General features: G+C 40.3%; 1 protein-coding gene across 2 annotated transcripts; it reads right to left on the bottom strand.

Moving 5' to 3' along the window:
- Nucleotides 1-425: 425 nt before the first annotated feature.
- On the bottom strand, nucleotides 426-15,961 carry LOC133513684 (mis18-binding protein 1-like). 2 transcript variants are annotated; one of them, XM_061844669.1, is made up of 16 exons: nucleotides 15,161-15,961; nucleotides 12,654-12,785; nucleotides 12,272-12,561; nucleotides 11,204-11,277; nucleotides 10,919-11,040; nucleotides 10,751-10,841; nucleotides 9,430-9,569; nucleotides 9,204-9,346; nucleotides 8,921-8,990; nucleotides 6,309-7,098; nucleotides 5,612-5,790; nucleotides 4,898-5,025; nucleotides 2,927-3,069; nucleotides 1,418-1,502; nucleotides 1,287-1,341; nucleotides 426-821 (listed from the first exon to the last, which is right to left on the bottom strand). In XM_061844669.1, exons 1-16 carry the CDS (start codon nucleotides 15,849-15,851, stop codon nucleotides 721-723), a joined length of 3,234 nt encoding a protein of 1,077 aa, XP_061700653.1. In that variant the 5' UTR covers nucleotides 15,852-15,961; the 3' UTR covers nucleotides 426-720. The 2 variants fall into 2 exon arrangements, with proteins under 2 accessions (XP_061700653.1, XP_061700652.1); XM_061844668.1 differs by having other exon boundaries at nucleotides 427-821; nucleotides 9,204-9,349.

Raw genomic sequence — 15,961 nt, 5'->3', positions numbered from 1 at the left:
CATTGCAGGTTTTTAGCATGCGGGAGGAAACTGGAGTGCCCGGAGAAAACCCACGCAGGCACGGGGGAAACGTGCAAACTCCACACACGGAGCGCTGGGATTGAACCCGGGTCATCAGAACTGTGAGGCCGACGCTTTCCAGCTGATCCACCGTGCCGCCCAAACGGTACACTTTCTTTGGCGGACCCCTCTTACAGATAATCAAACAAATGAATAACATTTCTCAGGGATGTGGAAAAACAATCCACATTAATAATAAAGTGACATTTTAAAATAATACAAATTTAATATCACTCAATCAAAAGTTTTGGCTCAAAGACATGATGTGTCAGATGCTATGCTAACTAAACTAGCTAAACTTGTGAGCTCTTGCCCACAAGCCGTTATGAGAAAAAGTGACAAGTGATTTGTACAGTTGGAACACAACCTTTATTTTTGTAAGAAAGCAACAAGCCCAACTCAAACATACTAAAATAAAAGCCAAATATGCATCTAACACTATCTACATATGAACTCAGCCATCCATCCATTTTGTATCCCGCCTTTCCTCACTCACTCGTGGGTGAGTTGATGCCCATCCCGGTAATTCGGGTGAGAGGGAGAGTACACCCAGGGTTAATGGACAGGAAAATCACAGAGGATATATTGATACGCGTTGACTCTCACATTAAAACCTGAGAAAGAGTGGAAGTCTTCAGTTATCATTAGAAGAAGGACTTGTCAGTCACTGTCAGAAAAGTAAAAATCCTCTTCTTCCCCACTGTCAGAAAAAGCAGCAGCTTTCTCCGGAAACTTCTCAAAAACGACAAAGGAATCGTTTCCTATTGGACAAAACAAAAAACAAAAGTATGATACTTTTCTCCTTCTTTATGTCTGAAAGAACCTATTGAAGCATTTTACATGTAACTCGTGCGTAAAAAAAAGTTCCTTCAATGACATAAAGCAGGTTAAAGTTGATGAAAATTACAGATTTTAAAAGATAACCTGATCTAAATTATTATACCTCATACCATTCAATTAGTTTTTAGAATGCTGTAAAGAAACATTGAAAGAAATAAAAAGAAAACTAATTTTGTACACTTTTATAAAAAAAAGTTTCAATTTTATTTGCCACCCAAGTATAAATACAATTTAGTAAAAACATTGTAACACACACACACACACATTTTTCAAGATGTTTTTTTCTTCCATATTTTTGTTTTCATTGTTATTGTTTGCTTTGTTAATAAAGTTGAACTGGATTGCAAGCAATCCACTCCTATGGGAACTCTGTAAATAAACCATACCTGGGATTTGAAACTTTCGTGTTGTCCCTTTGACTGATGGTGTGGGCGACAAGCTCTGAGAAGGATATTTTAAAAAGTATTAATTTTCTTAAAATTTGACCGACAAGGAATTACTATGGTATAAGTAGTACCTTCGCTGGAACTCGTTTGCGGAGGTTGACCTGATTTTGTTTCATTTTCTGGAGTTGAAAGACATATAGGTCCTCATTCTTTGAACTAGGGAAGAGGAAAAATATAATATAGATTTAATATAGAAAAATTGTCATGGCAGGTTGGAAAGCCAAACTCAGCAGCACTGTTCAGAACTTTATTAGTTCCATGCCCTAGCCCTGCCCCAGTCATCGTGGTAACACATGCAGTTCTCGGTATTTGCGTGTTGATCCGAACTGGGTTGTGGCAAGTGGTTATTAAGTGTGCTGTAATATAATATGTGCATTTCGACAGAAAAATTGTAAAAATACTACCATAATTTCTGGCCTATAAAACATTTTTCCACACGCTTTCAACCCTCCGGCTTATGCGGTGATGGGGCTAATTTGTGCATTTTTTTCTAACGGCTGCAAGGGAGCACTCGAGTGGAAAAGGTAAGCATGAGACTAGTGGAATATATGTGCTGAGGAAGTGACTTTTACCAGTGAGTTTTTTTTTTTTTTTTTTTACCAGCCCTGTTAGCACTGCGGTAGTGTTAGGGTTGTGCTAGCGTGTTGCTGCTGTGTCTCAGTGATTTTTACCGGTATGTTTTTTTTTTGTAATCGGCCTTGTAAGCGCTGTGCTAGCGTGTTGCTGCCGCGTCTCATTGATTTTTACCGGTATGCTTTTTTAAAATTAACCCTGTTAGCGCCACGCTAGCATGTTTCTGCTGTGTTACTGCCACATCTCAGTGACTTGGGTATGTTTTTTTTTAACCGGCTCTGTTAGTGTTGTGCTACTGTGTAGCTGCCGCGGCTGTTTGTTTGTTTTTTTACCGGTATGTTGTTTTTTTTTTTTAAACCAGCCCTGTTCGTGCTACCATGTTGTTGCTATGTTAAGCTAAGCTAAGGTATTAAAACTTTGAAAACTCTTTCTGTGTACCGTCTTTCATTGTAAGTATCTCGTGTTTCAATGCGGGTTTCAATGTGGGTTTCAATGTGGGCACTTGCGACTTTTACACAGGTGTTGCTTATGTATGTACCAAATCATATTTCCTTTACAAATGTACTGGGTCTTATAATCCGGTCTGTGGGCCAGAAATTACAGTAATTGGGTTTTTAATTTATCTTTCATTGCGGGAATGCATTACAGACCCATCCGCAATATGTAATCATTTGCAATAGACCATGTAATGGGGAAAAAAAAAAAAGTTTTAGCCCTTGCACATCATGTTTTAAACAGACTTGTTGAAAACACATTTTAAACACCCTGTAAATATTCAAGTAAATAAAACAAATGCAAGCAAAATGTGTAGAAAACATTGTCAGTATTTTAGTGATGCTGTGTTCGATATTTGACGTCAGTGACCTGGAGGGAGGTTGGCCAGTTGGCGTAAGCCTCAAACTGCTCCCTTTAAATCCTCTATTTAGTACCAATAGGTGGAAGCATTTTATAGCAACACAACACTTTTCAGAACTGCATGGACACAACTGAGAAAAAAAAATAGTCACCTGTTTGGAGAAGAAACCACTCCAGGAGTGGCAAGCAGACACCGAGGAGTCTTGACTTGAGGGAAATGGAGTGACTCAGGTGTCAGGGGCTCCAGGTTCCCCATTGTCAAGTTCTCTTCTTCATCCGACCAGATGGACGGCATCTACTCGTCGTGAATGGAACAAAGGTGGTAAAAGGTGTGTGGCAGGTACTGGGTCAGCATTATCTTATCTGTAACTTTGATTGTGTTAAGGGCCTTTCACATTGCACTCAGTTTGAAACGACAACGACGACGGCAGTGCGACCTTCCAGTATTTGGAAATGGTGCTGCAACAGCCAAGAAGGAAGTCGGGAGGCTTTCCTCACTGGGTGGATGGACTGTAACAGAACAATATCTACATTATTTGTCCTCTTGACACAGATTTGACAGAAGTAACTGAGTTTAAGCTTCTTCTTGAGATTTCTCGTTCCAGAAAGAGCCCTTCGACGTCTATTTCAGGCGGAGTATGGAGCTTTGAAAGGGAGTTTGAAAGCCTCTCACAGAGACCGCTTGGCATATTTCTATTGGCCCAAAGATCAGAATAGTGGGACACAGCAATTATTATGCCTTCCTTCATTTGCCCCTTGCCGTTTACAGTACAAGTCATTTCACCATTGGAGGAGCTTTTAGACATCACCGGCTCACTGCTCCAGAATGTCACATTTGCTTCTCGATGATGCGACGCTGAGCATCATACTCTACCTGCATTGACACGGCATTTGGCGTCAGGTCAAAATGGGCTGAAGACCTCTCACCACACACACATTGAATAGGAAAGTCGCGGGCGTCAGAGATCTTGGCAAGGGCAATGTGAAAGAGCCTTGAGAGGAGTGAATTCCAACCACTGCACCATTACACACAGGGTGTCATTAGATCATCAGGTGTAACAAAATGATTGGATCTTTGTTCATCTCTCCATGCCGGGAGGGAGTGCGGGAGCCAATCACAGAACAATTAAATGCTCCTTCAGTAGATAGCCAACTTTGCTCTTCATACAACAGAATTATCATCATCAATTAGTATTACTTCAGTATAAAGTAGGATATACTTTGCGATTTTTGTTTTTGGGAGGGGGTTGATTTTTCCAATGTAAAATAAATACATACCGTAATTTCTGGCCAATAGGCCGCAGCTTTTTTCACACGCTTTCAACCCTGCGGTTTACGCGGTGATGCGGCTAATTTGTGCATTTTTTCTAACGGCCACAAGGTGGCACTTGAGCGGAAAAGGTAAGAGTGAGAATGAATATGTGCCGAGGAAGTGACTGTTAGCGCGGCGCTATCGTGTTACTGCCGTGTCTCAGTGATTTTACCAGTATGTTTTTTTTCTCCTTGTGATTAATGCTCATGCGTGTATATTTTGTAAACCTCCGGCCAGTCTGAAACGTCTTCACCCATGCTTTAACATGTGCCATTCGACAACTTGTCACCGAGCATTCACGTTCGCTATGGACGTCTCAGAAAGATGAACACAGCGAATGTACATATATATGTATATATCTTTTTTTCAACTTTTGTTTTAAGGCTAGGGTTAGGGTTAGGTTATAATGTATGTTAGCTCCCTCTATGTAGAAGAAGGGGAACTATGAGACCGGGGGAGCGCTCAGACCGTCACACTGGCCCTGTTAGCGTGGCGCCGCTAGCATCAGTGCGTGCGGCGGTGCTAGCGTTGGCGTTAGCGCGGCGGCACTCGCGTTAAACTCTATGTGTACCTTCTTCTACCGTCCTTCTTTGTAAATATCTCGTGTTTCAATGTGGGCACTTGCGGGTTTTACACGGCTGCGGCCCATGTATATACCAAATGGTATTTCCTTTACAAATGTACTGGGTGGGGCTTATAACCAGGTGCGCTCTGTCGGCCGGGAATTACGAAATATATGTGCCTGGGCTCAATTACTGTGGGGAGACACTGTTAGAGAACAGACTCAATGCAGAAACAGAAGGAGGCAAACCTCAAAGCGCTTGTTGTGTGCCACACTGAAGACGTCGTCAACGTTCTCTTTGGGCATTGTTTCCAGGAAGCGACGCACCTGCTGTTTTCTCTTGAAAGTACCAATGGCTGCAGATATGACTGGGGGGTCTGGGACATAAATTGTTAAAAAAAAAAAAAGAGAGAAAAAAAAAAAAAGCAGAGCATGTAGAAAAGTCTTGCACAACAACAACAACAAAATATTAAATCAAGGGTAACATTTTTGTTCAGGGCATTTTCATTATGTTAAAGATAATTCTGTTGGGGCACAAAAACAAAACGTCCCATTTTCATAAATTTGTATCGATGACCTTTGTAAGTTTCATGTTACTTGAATGATTATTGTGGGGTCATGTACCAACAATTTTGTCCACATAAAAAAAGGCTTAAAGCCTTCAATCATCAAATTTTTGGAATGTGGGCTGACCTGGGAGACAGACATGCTAATCACTAAACTGGCTATAATTCTGACTTTATTCTCATTCTTCGTACTCTGGTGATTTTTTTTTTAAATAAATTAAAAAAAGGTCTTTAATGTAGGTGTAAGTTTACGGTCAGAATATTCAGACTTTATTTTGGTAAAATTGCTCCCCCCTCAATAAGGCTCCAATACTACTTTGTACACTATGTGACATCCCACAAGCAGAATGAAAAACATTTTTTTTCTACATCCCCCTCCAAGGTCCCATTTTATTACTTTCGGCTTTTGGTGCGTCCTTCTTCTTCTTTTGTTTTGCCCGGGTACTCTTCACGGGAGTGTGGAGATCTTGCAAGGCCAAATCCTTGTTGTGGCACTCCTCCGCAGAGCGTGTGCCAACCATCATGGCCACCTTCGTCCAGTAGGATGGCATGTTCAAAGGATAACTGGACACAGCCCTGCCGATGGACACAGATGTGAGAACGTTTCTTACGTAGAACTGCAATTGTGATTCCCAAGCATATTAGCGTGCCATTAGAAATCATCAGGTGTGCTGCGGGACATTATCCAGTCTCACTTGTTTGGTCCCAAAATAGTTTGCTTAGAACAAATAATCCATCTTTGTTCAATCATTTAGCTCCTGCAACGACACATACTCTTCAGACATATTTGCCTTCTGTATATATTCAGGATGAAAATTAAATGTACTACTACTAGAGCTGCAAAGAGTTGAGATTATGGAGTGTTTCTGTAAAACGTTTTGCACATCTCTATGGGAATTTAAGATGTAGAATGGTGAATGTTTTTCAGAATTGGGGACATTGTATAGAAATTAACTGCCAATTTAAGGATAATTTAATGGAAAGGTATCATATTCAAGCATAAGTATAAACACTATATTTAGTCACAAGGACATACATGCAAAATGGATTACATTTATAACTTCATTGCTGATGTGAGATACTGTAAGACTTACTTCTGTAGTTTTTCCAGCTCATCCTTCGTCCACTCGCCTTCATCCTGGCCTTGAGGGGACAAGGCGCGTCCTTTACTGGATTTCTTTTTGGATTGCTTCAACTTCGTCGAAGTCTTTACAGGCGACAGTGGTTTGTGGCTCTTTATTAGTTGCTTCTTGCGTTGCTTTGTGGGCCTCTTATTGCCCTGTTTCCCTTTGCCCTTTGTCGAAAGCACCACCTTCTTCTCTTGCTCATCTTTACATAAGTTAGACTCTGATAAATTCTCATGAACAGGAGAAATTTGAGGACAAGTGCGTTTTCTCCCAATGGTCTTTAATGGAGGAGCGTTTAGCACCTTCTTTTTGGACTCCTTTACAGGGAGCTTTTTGGGATTACTTTGAGATGGCCTCTTACTCTTATTGGACACTTGTTCATCAGAGCTGGTAACATGATTGGTTTGCGTTTCCTCCTCCCACTGCTGCTTTTCCTCTGGCGCCTTTTCAGACTCAGATAATTTTTCATCTAGAGTGGGAAACCGAGGAGTGCATTTTCTTCCTGATCTCCTAGACAGAGGAGAGTTGCACAATTTTGTTTTGGACCCATCTAGGGTCGGCAGCGTGTTTTGATTGCTTGACTTTTCATCAGAGCCGGTGGCGTGATGGCTGTGCCTCTTCACTGCTGATGTGGTTGAAAGAGAAGGATTCGCCTCAGGTTGAAATTCAACTTGATTATGTTTGCAGTGTGGCGTCTTGACTTCCTTCAATCGAACTGGCTGAACATTCTTTCTTTTGGACTCATGCCGTTTATGACCTGGAACAACAAAAGAGTTGTTTGGAAATAAATGCAGAATATTCATTACTATTTTTTGTGTTATTTTATAGTCTTTTTAAAGGGGCTGGACAATCCCTCTTTGTATGATTTGAACACTTATTTTCATGTCAGACGGATGCCATGGTGAAGGTCAACGTGCTGTACATGATAACCCAGGGATATCAACAGGACTGCACAATTAATCACATTTTAATGATGATCACAATTTTTAAAGCCATGAATACATTGACTATCATCAGCTATAATTACATTTAAAAATGCGAACTCTGCCATATATTAATGAAGTAAATTCTCAACCAGCACTAAGTCAACCATTGGGGGTAAACGCATGGTTAAGGCTTCGTCAAGGTACCTTAAAATATCACACACGGGTGATAAATTCCAGGCCCAGGGACCAGATCTGACCCACCACATACTGTAATTTTACATGGTCCACAAAAATAAATCACATACATCAACTTAATATTTTTGCTAAGATGCCAAAAATAGCAAATTGTCTTCTCTTCTAATAACGCTGCGATATTTCAAGCATTTTTGTTACCAATTCCCCTTTTGGCAGGCTTGTTAAGAACACTTTTGTCTGTGGTGTATCAAATTTACGACACCTTTTTTCAGTTTCACTGGACAAGGACTATTACCAGCTTGCTGAAAGACAATAACTGTAATATGCAGCCAATGTTCCCTCTAACTTTTTGACGTGTCTGAGCAAACACACTAAGGCCGTGAGCGCTCCTTTTGACCACTGTGAGCAACATCAGACGTGTGCATTGTGGTCAATCAGTGTCATCCGTTCAAGTCACATACCTCATTAAAAGGTTCAGATTACATTCCCATCAGGACATTTTTAAGAACATTTTTGTGTTTTTGCAAACTTATACTGAAAATGTCAACAAACAAAAAAATACATTACAATACAAATACATACCAAGCCAACTATTAACTATAAATTTGAAATGTCACTTTCAACTTTGTTTCTTTTTTTTTTTTTTTTTTTTTTAAACCCACAATGATATCCCCGTCTGTTTTTCTTGGTGTAAATCTGAATTATTGCTTGCAGAATATCTTTCGCAATGCATGTTGAAAGCTGATTGATGCTCCCAAACTGTTTTAAAGTTAATGTTATGTTGCCTCTTATATTTAAAATACAGAATTAGCTTTTTGGGCAATGTATCATCTGTGCTTTCATCCTCAATTAGGCTGTGGCAAGGTGGAATTTTAACATTATACACCATCTCATCCTGTACTTTCTACTTTGGCTTCAGACCAGACCTTTCTCACTCACTCAAAAAAAAAAAAGAAAATGTCCTCCAGTTTCCCCATTTTTTCTTCTATTTTTCACATACCTCGGTGTTTGTAATTCTGAGTTTACCCCTTTAAAATGGAGGGGGGCGGTGTCAGGTAAACTAGGAAGTAGAGTGTGTGTACTGGTGTGGGGGAGCAGCAGCTCTTTGAGAGGCAGTGTGCTGCCGTGCTTAAAAAAAAAAAAAAGATGTTAGACTGTAGTTCACTTCGCTGGATCTGTTTTCCTCTGCATTGAGACTGTGCGACAAGTGTGCAAATGCGCAGTTGCGCAGCTTAGAGGGAACATTGCCAGCAGGTAGCAGTCGCCAAATGGTGTTTTTTTTTTGTAATTGACCCACAAACCACATGGCATGAGTGTCAAGGAAGAAGCGGATTGCCCTAGCCACTATAGCTATATTATAATACAAAGAAATGTAATGTACAATAAGAAATCGAAAGAGAAAGTGTGGCTCACCCAATCCACCGACTGAACTTGGGCATTTCCATGACTTTTATTTACCTTTGTCGTTGAGCAGAAATGTCTGGCCAGTTTCCTGAGACTTCTCCATAGACACTAATGCAGCAACTTTCTAAAGAAAGTAAGAAAAATATAATAATAACAATAATAATAATAAATAATAATAATTAGTGCTAAAATAAATTACATATTGAATTATTTTTGTCACATTTTTGTCTGGTGACGGGACCTGAGGTTTTTTTTTTCTCCTAGTTTGAAACATGTATCTTGGTTCAATCAAGTTTTGTATACAGTGTTCAAGTGAAATGGGTAGCTATGCACTCACTGGGTAGGTGGCATAAGGTTGGTAACATTCAAAGATAGTAACATTCAGGTCTGCATCCACAAAGACCCTGCCTCCTCTCCAGTAATCCAGGGGCGGCTTGACTAGCCGTCCACTCCGAGTCACGTTTGAGGAATAACTATTGTCTGCTGCGTAAAAAGAGCAAATGTACGAATGTAGAGAATAAAGACAGTCTTGAATGTTGCCAAGCCATTAAATTATAATGTACCTTTGGGAGGGTTTCTTGTATTGTATTTATTGGTGCTGACACCATTTTGGTTCTCTCTTTTCTTTCTAGGTTTGACAGCAGACGTCTCTGTTGCCCTGGTAATTTTACTTCTCTTTTCAGTGTTCACTTTTCTCCTTGAGCTAAAAGGAATAAATCCAGCTTTTGATGACAAATATTTGCTCGTACGGGGTTCATTGCTTTATGACGGTCCTGACAACATTTTGAGGTTCTGAATGGTACGGAACGCAAGGATTCGGTGTCGGACGGCGCAAGAAGCGTTTCTTGCTTATGGTGCGCAATTAACCATATCATTGTCTATTTACTGTTTTTCATTCAGGGCCAAGGAGTATTTCTGGAAGAAATATTTACTGTAACTCGAATGTTAAATTTCCAGAAAAAATGTTTGGAGATGATACAGGGATAACACTTGACTGAGATGTTATTTAATTAAGTAAACTAGAAAAAATGTTGAATGCGAGACTGAAAAAAAAAAAAAAATCTTAATTTGAATTATAGATTTGGTAATGGAAAAGGGAATACCGTAATTTCCGGCCTATAAACCGCGACTTTTTTCACACGCTTTCAACCCTGCGGTTCATGCGGAGATGTGGCTAATTTGTGCATTTTTCTAACGGTCGCAAGGTGGCACTCGAGTGGAAAAGGTAAGAGAGCAGTGGAATATATGTGCCGAGGAAGTGACTTTTATCGGTCCGGCCCTGTTAGCGCTGCACTGGCGTGTTACTGCCATGTCTCGGTGATTTTTACCGGTATGTTTTTTTTTTTTTTGCGCGAGGCTAGCATTAAACTCTCTGTGTACCGTCTTTCCTTGGAAATATTTCGTGTTTCAATGTGGGTTTTAATGTGGGCACTTTCGGCTTTTACACAGCTGTGGCGTATGTATGTAGCAAATGGTGTTTACAAATGTACTGGGTGTACTTCAGTTGAGTGGAATTACTCTCGTAGGTTAAATGTAAAAGGCAAATTAGAATGAACGTTACTCCCGGGTCATTTAATGCTGTTTACAATAATCAAGAGTAAAAACTTAAGTGTATTAAATACAAACATAGAACACCAAAACAAATTCTGTTGAATGGCTCCTTTTTTTCCTTTTGGAAAATTAGAAATGTTGTGATGGATGGGAATTTTGGGAACATGAAAGTGTAGCTCAAAGATTGATTTGTTGGAATTTTCTTATGACTATTAGTTATGTTGCCACCCTAGGAAGGGAACGCCATCGTAAAGCAAAGACCCCCTGTAACATTTTTCAATTAAACATCATCAGAAGAATGTCTAGGTCTTCAATATTGAAGAAAATTCTCACTTTTTGGATTCTGACAAAGATTTCTCAAAATGGTGTTTCCAATTTGCCGGGAATCCATTTGCAAATGTCCTCAAAAGCCAGCGGGGCAAGTCTAAAACGGCAAAATGCGACATCCGAGTCAGTAAAAAGGTCATAGATCACAACAATAGGATCGTCAGGACAATTTACCAGAGTCGGCGTTAAACATCATCTTGCCCACCAAGATGTAAACATTGCCAGATATTGTCTTCACCACAGTCCTGGAAACTCTCTCAGTAATAATGTTACTGTTCCACGGTGTCCCGTATTCCCTGTGCCAGATGAAACACAGCAACAAAGACGCAATCAGATCCTACATACGTGGAAACTGTCAGACAAAACAGTATTTTTTTTTAAATTTTTTTACACAGTCAGTGTTAAGATCAAGTACTTACGGAAAACTTGGCTAAAAAAACAAAACAAAAAACGACTTACACGTGGATTCCTTGTAAGAACAGGCCATTATTATTCTTCCTCAGAAACCACTTTTTAAGATGAATAGTATTCTCCTGCCAGGGGAAAAATACAGCAAATGACAAAAACTGTAATGTCATTTGATTTTTAATTACAATAATTTCCTAATAATATAAGAATTAAGGTGTTGTCTTTGTACGGTAGAACATGCAAACTCCAAACAGGCAGGTCCAGGATTGAACCTGGGACCTTAGAACTGTGAGCCCAACGCTTTACCATCCCAAGTTGACTCATTTGAGAAAAATGCATATTTAAAAAAAAATAATAAACCGTCTGTAATAGAGAGGTTTACGGAGGATAACATGCGGCAGCAATATGCTTCCATTCACGGAGGAGAAGACTCCCTGTCCTAAATTTTTTTCCCAACCATAGTTAATGAAGGCGAGTTTGTGTAAAACCAGGGGTCATTTATTTCAATATAGGTATTTGTATTGAAAAAAATCTGAGTGGCGCCATCATTATGTGGGATTTATTCTTGATTGAGAACAGATCCAGCAACTAAGTATTTGTATGCGTCCTGCCTTTTCTACGCTTTCAAACTCTTCCATGTAAATCTTGACGATTTACTCACCACTCACTCACTCACTCACTCCAGTTGTCCAAGACAAGTGGAAGCAAATTAACAGTCCAATTTCTTATTGGCGAAAACATCGACTTCGGTATTAAATATGGATCTTCTATGCCAAGTGTCTCCATTTTTTTCCACGTACCTTCGTTTATTATCACCTTCTAAATGTTTATTGGTATCCGACAAACTCTGGGTGTCGGACTAAAAGACATATTTTCGTTTCGTCAAAACGGAATTAACTTGCAAGAATGCTTTGTCAAACTTGCTGTATATGAGAATTTCAGCAAGATAGGAAAAATGGTGTGTAAAGTGTTCTACAATTCTTTATCCTAGAGTAATTTCACACAGATAGTCACAGACATGCTATAAAACATACAGCTATCGGAGGTGAATTAAAAGTTGGAAAGAAATAATATAATATCATTTATTTTAAGGGAAATCAGTTGTTATTCACCACTGACCGAGGGTGCTGCTGTGAAGTTTGGCCACTGCTTGTTCTTGAACGTGAACTTCTGTTTGTTGGGAATGCAGATGGAGGGCGGTTTGCAGAAGATGGGATCTTCAAGCAAATTTTCTTCAGAGACAACAGCAGAAGAAGTGGTCCCATCGGAATAACGTGTGTCTGACTGGCCGCCGCCAGACTCCAGTCCGGCTTGGGTGACTGGACTCTCAATATCCGGCACCCCTCTTAAAACATTGTGTTTTTTCATCATGCCCACATTGGAATGACTTTCCGAGCTCGTGTGGACCACTAAAACACAGCAACAAAGATTTTTTTTTTTTAAACACAGCACTTGTACATTTTGTTTATGAACACTCATAAACATTTGCATTTGTGCTTACCTCTATCCGGGGGTTCACTTAGTTTCTGGTAGTCATCACAGTCTTCATCTTGCTCTCTTCTGGTCACCCTCTCTTTCATATAAACAAACATTTTAGCAGGAGACAGGAGTTTTTCCAGAGAGACAGTGGCCCCTGTTCGAAGCAATACAAACATTAAAATGGCCCGCTAAATAAATTGTGTATAAATAGATGAAACTATGGGAGAAAATATGCTGTGAGTAGAGTATTGTTATATTTTGTCTACTTTTTTAAAAAAAATATATGGTGCTTCAAGCATCAACAGCACAACAGGTACTATTTGTTAGACCATCGATGTGATTTTGTGTTATGTGTGGTTGTTTTAAATATATGATTTACATATACACACACTGGTGGTATATATATCATCATATATAGATCAGACAAATAATTTTGATGCCTTTATGAACAAAACATTAAAAATGAATGAATGAAAAATGAAGTGCAAAAAAAAATGCACAAAATAATTGATTATGAATCAGGTACTGGTTTGGTCTGTAACATCAGATGAAAGGGACCAATATTAGTCATCGTTTTCCAAAGTGAGAATAGATGTTTCTAAACATCTTATTTTGATGAAACACAAAGAGAGCTAGTCTGCTTTATTATTACAATAAATACAATTATTAATTTTTACTGTTGAGAGACTGAAACCCAAAGGATTAGGAGAAATTCAAGATAAGCATGGCCTCAAAACAATTAATCAGTTCTCAAAAATATTTTTCAGTTAATCTGTTGCAGCTGTAGTTGTTTGCTACTACCATCAGCAATTGTACCTCATTTTTTTATGGAAGCAATTTGGAAAGGTGGCTGTGGAGTTTTTGACCAACTCATTCAATAGAATACTAGCGGGAGAGAAGATGCCAGAAGAATGGAGGAAAAGTGTGGTAGTCCCCATTTTTAAGAACAAATGGGATGTTCAGAGCTGTGGAAACTAAAGAGGAATAAAAATGATGAGCCACACAATGAAGTTATGGGAAAGAGTAGTGGAGGCTAGACTCAGGACAGAAATAAGTATCTGCGAGCTACAGTATGGTTTCATGCCTCGAAAGAGTACCACAGATGCATTATTTGCCTTGAGGATGCTCACTGAAAAGTACAGAGAAGGTCAGAAGGAGCTACAATGTGTCCTTGTAGACCTAGAGAAAGCCAATGACAGAGTACCAAGAGAGGAACTCTGGTACTGCATGTGCAAGTCTGGTGTGGCGGAGAAATATGTTAGAATAGTACAGGACATGTATGTCATACATGTCCCCTCATAATGAGGGGAGCAGAACAGTGGTGAGATGTGCCGTAGGTGTTTGAGAAGAATTTAAGGAGGAGGTGGGACTGCATCAGGGGTCCATGTTGAGCCCCTTCCTGTTTGCGGTAGGAATGCATTGGCTGACAGATGAGGTTAGACTGGATTCTCCTTGGACCATGATGTTCGCAGATTATATTGTGATATGCAGTGAAAGATGGAGGCACGGACTGGAAAGGAGAGGAATGAAGATTAGCCGAAGTAAAACAGAATATATGTGCATGAATGTGAGGGGCAGAGGAGGAAAAGTGAAGCTCCAGGGAGAAGAAATTGCGAGGGTGGAGACGACTTTACATACTTGGGGTCAACAATACAGAGCAATGGAAAGTGTGGGAAGGAAGTGAAGAAACAGGTCCAAGAGGAACAGTTGGCAGAAGGTGTCTGGTGTTCTATGTGACAGAAGAGTCTCTGCTGAGATGAAGGGCAATGTTTATAAAATAGTGGTGAGGCCAGCCATGATGTATGGATTAGAGATGGCGGCACTGAAGAAACAACAGGAAGCAGAAATGAAGATGCTGAGGTTCTCGCTTGGAGTGAACAGGTTGGATAGGATTAGAAATGAGTTCATAGAGGGAGAGCCAAAGTTGGATGTTTTGGAGACAAGGTTAGAGAGAGCGGACTGAGATGGTTTGGACATGTCCAGAGGTGAGAGAGTGATTATGTTGGTAGAAGGGTGCTGAGGATCAAGCTGCCAAGCAAAAGAGCGAGAGGAAGACCAAAGAAAAAGTTGATGGATGTTATGAGGGAGGACATGAGGACAGTGGGTGTTAGAGAGGAAGATGCACGAGATAGGCTTAGATGGAAAAAGATGACACGCTGTGGCGAGCCCTAACGGGACAAGCCGAAAGGAAAAGAAGAAATTAAGGCAAAAAAAAAAACTAAAGTCGAATGACTGTGTGCAAAAAAAAAACCCAAAATCGTGTCACTCGGAATTAAAAGTACTACTGTGTTCAATAAAACTGCCTCACTGTATATTATTGTTTTTTTGTCACTATGCCCAGTAGGGGTCTCACCTTTCCTTGGTGTTATGGGTTGGGTCCCTTATCTGTGTCATTTATGTTCTTCTATTATTGTCTACAGTAGCCGCTCACTGTGTTCCATGTCCTCGGAGTTCAATAAACACACATTGCTACAGAAACCTGTGTGATCTCTTATGCACGCACAAGAAGCCAGTAGCATTTACACTTACTTTTTAAGGTTACGCATTCGGGGTGGATATGCACCGGTGTGCGTGGGTTTTTCTTTGGACTGAAGAGACGCTCTCCTGCAGTGTCCAACTCGTCATCCTGGCTCCGGGATGAGAGATCCGTACCGCAGCAGACTTTGTTCGTCTCCAGTTCCTCCACTTTTCTTTTCCTCAGTGTCCTCTTCACGGGGCACGGTACAGAGACAGAGACGTCAAATGGAGGCAAATCTTCATCAAACCCGGCAATGCTTTCATCACGAATTTCTTTGTGGAGCGGAATCCTGCTCGGCGCACCAGAACCTCTGGTCGAACGTGGGTTTGTTCGGAAGCAAGGTGGAAACACCTCCGTGGACTCCATAAGAGGTTTCTCCGGTGATGTGAATCCATGTCTCGTGTTGGTTGCGTGGGGCACGTCCACGAACGGTCTAATATACTCCAAGTATGACTTGTCAAGGATTTGCTTGGGGCTATTTATGGGCGAAATAAGCGACGCTTCCGCCTCACCAAACGTGGAATAAAGTTCATTTGATTCACGAATACTCTTCGGTCTCCTCAGCGCTGACTTAATTCGCGTTGCGTGTTCTTCTCTCGTCTGTTCTCCTCCCTGTACGTTCGATTTCAGCTTGGCAAACACCTTAACAGGAGATTGGAACCGAGTGTCTCCATGTTTTAAAACATGTTGATACGACGCCATGAACTTTTTTTTTACTAAAAAAAAAAAAAGAGAAAAGAAAAGTGTGCGTGCTCGGCTCACTCGTCCTATACTTCGGTTTAAAACAAATCAAAACAGCCGCTACGGGCGCA

The sequence above is a fragment of the Syngnathoides biaculeatus genome, chromosome 15, assembly GCF_019802595.1.
Source record: "Syngnathoides biaculeatus isolate LvHL_M chromosome 15, ASM1980259v1, whole genome shotgun sequence".
NCBI lineage: Eukaryota > Metazoa > Chordata > Actinopteri > Syngnathiformes > Syngnathidae > Syngnathoides > Syngnathoides biaculeatus.
This window is presented reverse-complemented; position numbering and strand designations above follow the sequence as displayed.